Raw genomic sequence first — 7,976 nt, forward strand, 5'->3', positions numbered from 1 at the left:
CAAATAAAGATACTTTGACTTCTTCCTTTCCAGTTTCTATTTCTTTGGTCTCCTTCAGTTGTCTTATTGCTGGAGCTAAGACTTCAAGCACTATATTGAATAGGTGTGGAGAGAGTGGATCATCTTTTCTTGTTCCTGATTTTAGTGGAATTGCTTTGAATTTCTCTTCACTTCAGATAGAGAGGAGTTAAATTTAAGAATAGAATTAAAGCTGTGTAGATAGAATTTAATCTCAGAGGAATAAAGTAAATGGACAAAAGAATCTGGTGTACTTAGATTATTTTCCCACAGATTATCCCCACTGCTAGTAGCATTTCTTCTGGGTCCCCGGGAAGGAAATTAAAGAGGCTGGACCTCAAAATTTCTGAAAGAGGATGTTTTTTATCAGGATCAGCTTGGTTCCCTGGAATCAGGGCAGAGAGTGAGGATTCCCTGGGAGTAAAGTGATGAGTTCAGAGAAGGAAGTTTGGAGGAGTAGATCTGTGTGATCTACTGGAGGTGGAGTGGGAGGGATGGGAGGCTGCAGCGGGTGTTCTGATGCAAAGTGCAGGATAGGACTGAAGAATTGGATTGGAGGAGTAGAGGGAGAGGTGAAGATCTGCAGTTAGCTTCCCTGTTTCCCTGACTAGAGTTGCCTCTGGGTTCCCAGGGAGTGCCTGCTGGAGTCTTGGCCTGAGGGAAAGCAATGTGCTGGGGGAGGAAAGTTAGGTGGGCAAGATTTGTGAGGTTCACTGGAGATGGGGGCAGTTGTGTGAGGGTGGCCTCAGCAGGTTTTCTGATGACCCAGCGATGAAATGTGAGTGGGTGGGGGTGTGTGGGGATTTGGAGGAGAAGAGGAATAGGTGAATATCTGCAATTAGCCTACTTGCTTCCTGGCTGTAGTGGTGGAAAATATCTTTAAAGCCCTGGAATGAGATTATCAAGTGTGTAAAGAGGAAGAGGCACAGATCACCAAGAACTGAATCCTGGGAACACAAAAGACGAGCAAAAAGGGGAGAAAACAGATGCCAGATGCTTCTATCAGATTACAAATTTTTAGGAAAGAAGCCATTTCTTTGGATTATTTTTTTTTTTTACTTAGCATTTGACATGATAAATGTACACATTAAAATTAATGTTACAGTAAGATGTCTTATAGATGACATTAATCTATGCATATCCTTAGGGTCCAGCTGAACTCATTTTGGATGGAAACAATCAACTGCCATCTTTCTCCAGACAGGCTGTCTGGTGTGTTGGAATTATAGCTATTCTTGGATTTCTCTTGTGTAGAGTGGACAGAGTCATCCACAGCACTACCACATGCCATTTGATGGCATGCCAGACTCTTGGAGGCTAATGCATACACCATATGTATAAAAGCCCTGTATAGTGCATATGTTTGCCCTGATAAGCTTGTTATAATCCATGTCTCACATATAAATTTCTATTAATAGTGAATCAGGCAAGGAAGCTCTTATACAGTTTCAAGGTTGGGGAAGAGGGACAGTTTTGTATCAGGTAACTTAATCAAGGACATATTTCCTTGCTTCACTCTAATTATATTGCAGCAAGTTAACGAAACATAGAGAAGCCCTGGTTCATTTGAAATAAAACATTGATGCATTGAAATGAAGTTCCCATGGAAACCGTTTGTGAACTGTTAACCTCAAAAGAACTTTCCCTGGTATTATATCATGCATACAGAACTCTCCAAAGCTCCTAGAGACAAGCAAATATTTAATGAATCCCTAATGTAAATGTAGGCTTCTCTGTCCCACTGGGTCCTGTAGCCACTTTTAAAATAATCACCCAGAGGCTTACTATTAATTGTAAACCATTTGGTCTTTTGCTCAGTCTTATTACTAACTAGCTCTTACAACTTTAAATTAACCCATTTCTATTAATCTATATTTTGCCATGTGGCTTCATGGCTGGTGTTACTGGTTCTCTAGTACATCTTGCTGCTCTGGTGGCTTGCTGGCATCTCTCTGACTCTGCCCTTCTTCTCCCTGTGTCTCTGCTTGGATTTCCTGCCTGGCTCCATCCTGCTCTGCTATAGGCCAGGGCAGCTTCTTTATTAACCAATAGTAATAAAACATACTCATAGCATACAGAGGGGTTATCCCACAGCACCTAAGGTCTTTTCCCATCCCTTACACTCTCAAGGGATGCTTGCTCTGTAGGTGGATTGGGTTAGGTCAGGATAGTATGAATGGAAGGAACAAGCATGGATGGAGGAACTGAGGACGAAGATGAGATCAATAGAAGAAGAGCTCAGTTGGGGCTATGAGAGGACAGGAAGAGAAGGGACAGAGAGGATCTGAGTGTGAGAACAGAACTGAAGCTGTGCAGAAAGGGAATTCAGGAAGAGAAGGGACAGAGAGGAGCTAAGTTTAAGAATAGAATTAAAGCTGTGTAGATAGAATTTAATATCAGAGGAATAAAGTATGATTTTTAAAAATGTACCATATTTTCTTTATCCATTCTTCAGTTGAAGGGCATGTAGGTTGTTTCCAGGTTCTGGCTATTACAAACAATGCTGCTATGAACATAGCTGAGCATACCTTGTGGTATGATTGAGCATTCCTTGGGTATATGCCCAAGAGTGCTACTGCTGGGTCTTGGGGGAGATGGATTCCCAATTTTCTAAGGAAGTGCCATATTGATTTCCAAAGTGGCTGTGCAAGCTTAAAATGGTTTGATATTAGGTATTTCTCAAGAGTGTGTAGTGGGCTTGAGAAGAGAAGACAACAGTTATTAGTCTCAGTCTAATGTGGACAGTTACACGTGTTAGCTGGCCAATGAGACACAATTATGGCTGAGACTGAGTTGAGAGATAGTAAATCCTCGTTGACGTATGGGCACTCACCACAAAACATATACACGCTGCCATGTGCATGGTGGTGGTAGCTAGGCTTGGCTGGAGGGAGATGAACTTTTGAGTTAAAAATCTGAAACAATTTCAAGAAGTTTCTAGATTCAACTTGGCTAAAACCATTATAAACACTTTGATAACCAAAGCTTGAATTTCCTCAAACAGATGTTACTTCTTGCCTATGAAATTCATCACCCTTAATCTCTTGTAAGGGTTGAAGAATATACATTGTTACATAGAGCCTTATCAGAACTTATGTTAGTCTCTGTCAGTGACCTATTGAGTTGACTCATGATTATCTAAATCCCCAGCAAAGTTTCCCACACCTCTGTCCTGTTACTATACCCAGACATTTCTGGCTTTAGAGTCACTCACTGTTCTGAGTTAACTTATTACATTTAAGTTTCAGGGTAAAAATGTAATGCCTTGGGGAGGGTCATGTGTCAAGCAAGCAATGGATGCTGGTGTGGTAGCTGAGTAATTGATTTTCCCAAACAACAATTCTCAAAACTTGTGTTCAGATGTCAGATAACTAGTTTAAACTGGAATGTTTCTCCCCTTTCTACTTCTCTGAGTGGTCTACCTTTTTTTTTCACAGAAATTTTCCTGTTCATATTTTTTCAAATTTCATATGTATATGTATTTTCTGTCTTCTTGAGCTTTAATAATTCACTGTAAGGATATAACTTACTATTTTCCCACATGGGATAAAGTAACATAATTATCAATATTATTATTATTGATCTAAAATAATATATTTTTGGCCAAAGTCATCAAATTCCTATTGCTAGACTTAGGGACAATGCCTGGACTTTCAGACACTAAGGAATGAGAAGTATCTGGCAAGGATTTGTTTTGTATTACCAAGATTTATCTGCCTGAGCAGATAATAGGATAAAATAGTAAGGTTCTTTATGTTTTAGCTCGGATATGGATTTTTGTGACATGAATGAAATGGTGATCCTCCTCTTCTTGTGTCCGAGAGCCTCTGACTTGACTTTTCCTGCCTCTAGTACCTTTCACCCTCCTTTAAAATGATTTAAAAAATATATATATATCTAGAGCCTTTAGATTCTTATAATTAACGACATTGCTTCAGAGAACTTGTTACACTGACAGGGAGACAGTGTAGGCAATGATTAAGAATGTCATTGAAGTTCGAGATGTCAGAGTAGACTCAAAATTCTGGAGTGAGCCTTCTCATTTATAAATCAGCAGAATTTTTAACATCACTAGATGATATAGTATATATTTATTATGTACAACATGATGATTTGAATTATGTAGTCATTGTGTGATTGTTAAATACAGCTAGCTAAAAAGTGCATATTAGGTCAATATCAGTAATAAATGAGGCAGCATTATTTGTACATTGCTTTTACGATGCCCGGCACAGAGCTTGGTAAATAGCAAGTGCTCTGTACTAGATGGAAAGAGTTATTTCCCCCTTAATGTTTTGTTTTTAATCATGTTCAAGAAGTTGTAACTTAAGGAAAAAAACAATTCATTAAAAGCCACTTGAAGCATTATCAAGGGGGTAACAAACATTTCCTTTGGAAGGCAGACTCTGGGGCAATGGTCCGGTGGGAGCTCACTGAGATTTCCCACAAAAGCCTCGATTTCCTGTTGTTCACAGTACTAGGGGAAAGATGCTTCCCCCTTCCCTAGTAACTGTCCAGGAGTCTCACAACAAAGAATAACCAGAGAGCAAGCTCTCGATCTAGTTCTGTGTGAGAACCAAGATAAACTGGAAGTTTTGATCCTAAATGCGGAGAAGCAGAAGTAGATCAGTCTGTACAGCACACTGTCAGTTTCCTTTCCTCTACTCCAATTGCTTCCAACAGAAGGAGATGGACAGGAGGAAGTAGAGGGAGGCTCCAAGCTGACCCCGTGAGTGTCTGCCTGACCTGCAGCCTCCTGCTCCAGAGCAGTGAGCAGCTCTCAGCTTAGGAGGCAGACGGTTGGTTGTAATTCCCATGCTTTCGCGACTCCATAGCGTTGTGACTTCATGCTAGTCTCATAGGGTCCTCACCTGTAGAATAGTTAGTGTCAGTAAATGTTTTTCTTCTTTTATTCTTCCCCCTGCTTTGGCTTCCGTGTACTTCCGTGGTGTGTAACTACTCCCTCTTTCTCTAAATGACTGTTGTTTTTTGTTTGTTTTGTTTTGTTTTACATTCACAGACACTCCTAGAAGAGAATGGCCGCAGAGAATACTTCATCGGTGACAGAGTTCATCCTCGTGGGATTAACAGAGCAGTCTGAACTCCAGATCCCATTCTTCATTGTATTTCTAGGTTTCTATGTGGTCACTGCGGTGGGAAACCTGGGCTTGATCACCCTGATAGGGCTGAACTCTCACCTGCATATTCCCATGTACTTCTTCCTCCTCAATTTGTCCTTCATAGATTTCAGTTACTCTACCACGCTCACCCCGAAAATGCTGGTGGGGTTTGTTTTGAGGAAGAATATTATTTCCTATGCAGGGTGTATGACTCAATTTTTCTTCTTCTGCTTCTTTGTCTTTTCTGAGTCCTACATCCTGTCAGCAATGGCATATGACCGCTATGTTGCCATCTGCAAACCATTACTGTACAGGGTCACCATGTCTCCCCAAGTATGTTCATATCTTTTGTCGGGTGTCTATGGGATGGGAGTTTTTGGGGCTGTGGCTCATATGGGAAACCTACAGTTTATAACCTTCTGTGCTGACAATATCATTAATCACTATATGTGTGACATCATTCCCCTCCTCGAGCTGTCCTGCAACAGCTCTTTCATCAATTTGTTGGTGGTTTTTGTTGTTGTGACCATTGGCATTGGAGTGCCCATTGTTACCATTTTTATATCTTATGGTTTTATCCTCTCTAGCATTCTCCACATTAGCTCCAAAGAAGGCAGGTCCAAAGCCTTTAGTACCTGTACTTCCCATATTATTGTAGTGTCTCTGTTTTTTGGGTCAGGAGCTTTTATGTACCTCAAGCCACCTTCTAGTTTACCCCTGGCTCAGGGAAAAGTGTCCTCTGTTTTCTATACTGCTGTGGTGCCCATGTTAAACCCATTGATCTACAGCTTAAGGAATAAGGATGTCAAGATTGCTTTGAAGAAGACCTTGAGCAGAAAAGTCTTCTTGTGACAGTGCTTTGGAAATAACATCTAAAGCTTTATCAGGAGTTTTAAAAAAGTTACTGTTTTTCAGTAATGAAAGTCAGTGATTCCTACTTTATAACAACAGGAGAACTTAAAATCTCATTCTTAAGAATATTTAAATTTGCCTACCCAGTTGCCTCAATCATTCTTTATTTTGCAAAAATTGTTTTTATAATGATAAAATATACATAAGAAATAACCCAATGTAACCTATTCATATAATGTGCTACACACTGGCAATTTCCAAAGGGTTTACAGGAAACCTACAGATGCACATGCTCCTGATACTTGAACTGGAACTGAAATACAGGCCTTTGAATTCCAATAACATTTATTTTGTTTCCGTTTAGCCCCGTTTTCTTGTTCCACCTTTTCCATGGCCAGTTTCACCTCTTTGAGCTTGCTGCTGGTGTTTGCATTTAAACAAATGCATTTTCAGTGATGCCATTCAACTTTGCCTAGATCAATTTTTGAAATATTATTTTTGCAAACACATTGGAGATAAAAAATTAGGTTGAGAAAGAAATGTTTTTAAGATACTTGAAGTGTGAGAATGAATGGGAACAATGGAACCTAGAACTGGGCACCTGTGCTCCCTCAAGTGGTATACAGCACCTTATAGACCCAGGCTGCTTATCAGATCTCTTACTGACTGTAAGATGCTGCATAGAGCTTCATCCAGTCATTATTTTTCCATAAATAGAGACAGAATTTGGAACTTCAAAGGCATGGGAAATTTAGTAATAGGCAGTTTGGATGAATGTTCACTGTGTTGGGTAAACAAAAAATAGAGTTTCATAGAGAGATTTAGAAGGCTAATCTTTTTAAAAATCTGCATACATCATTGATAGTAATACTTCTTTGTGAACTCTTCGAAAGATGCTTTGAATTATGAATTTTTTCTTAGGCAAGTTCTCCTTATTAGAAAAAGGGGTTTAGAAAGCTGTTTACTTTTTCGTTCAGAATGATTCTATTCAATAATGTACAGGTTGTCACAGAAAGCAAAGCCCAATGGGAACTGTATTTCCAGTAATGAGGTTGAATGGAAGACTGAATTCAGGATGCATGTGGATTAGGGGTAGGAATGGTGGGAAATTAGTACAATTTAGGTAAATGAAAAAGTGCCCAACCTTTTTACTTTTTTATTTAAAAATACTATCATATACTATTTATACAAAATAATAGGTTTCCTTTAGATTTTTCACACATATAAATGGTTTATTTCTATCATGCCCCACCTCACACTCTTTGTTTTCATCCTTTCTCCTGATAGGTGCCCTCCTCTCACAGATAATCCCCCTTCAAGAGTAGAAACCATTTTTTTGTTTAAAATCTGGATTATGCATATAAAAGAAAATATGACATTTACCTTTGTGAGTCTGATTTTTTCCACTTACTATGGCAGTGTCTAGCCCAACCATGTTCTTAGAATGGCATAATGTTCTTCTCTGTAGCTGAATAAAACTTCATTTTGTATGTATACCAAATTTCCTTTATCCATCCATTGATATGTGTCAAAGCTGATTGTATAAAATCAGCTGTTGTGAATTGTAAGAGACATGCATGTGTAGGTATCTCTATTGTGTTTAGACTTTGATTCCTTTAGGTTTATACCCTGAAGTGGCATAGCTGGATCATAAGTAATTCTAATTTAAATTTTCAAGGAACTCCTGTATTGTTTCCATAGCAGCTAGACTAATTTGCCTTCTCACCAAGAAGTATATACAGGTTTCTTTCCCTCAAATCTTTGCTGGAATTCTTTTCTTTTAATGATCTCCGAACTGGGGTCCATTTCCTTTAAAATTGAAGTGCTACCTTATACAGAAAAGCACATGAATATGAAGTGTTTAATCAATTTCCCCTTCAGTATGTAACATTACACAGTATCACTTAGACCTAGAGTAGTAGATTTCCATCATTTCAGAATGTTCTGGGCTGTTCTTTTTACGGTAAAATTCCCAGTAAATTCACT

The 7,976-nt window shown here is 39.0% G+C and overlaps 1 protein-coding gene across 1 annotated transcript; it reads left to right on the plus strand.

Annotated features, from left to right (window-relative positions):
- The first annotated feature begins 4,993 nt into the window (after positions 1-4,993).
- On the plus strand, positions 4,994-5,990 carry LOC118587876 (olfactory receptor 8B12-like). The gene is made up of 2 exons (XM_036194012.1): positions 4,994-5,002; positions 5,049-5,990. Exons 1-2 carry the CDS (start codon positions 4,994-4,996, stop codon positions 5,988-5,990), a joined length of 951 nt encoding a protein of 316 aa, XP_036049905.1.
- The last annotated feature ends 1,986 nt before the right edge of the window (positions 5,991-7,976 follow it).

Source organism: Onychomys torridus, chromosome 7 (genome assembly GCF_903995425.1).
Source record: "Onychomys torridus chromosome 7, mOncTor1.1, whole genome shotgun sequence".
Taxonomy (NCBI): Eukaryota; Metazoa; Chordata; class Mammalia; order Rodentia; family Cricetidae; genus Onychomys; species Onychomys torridus.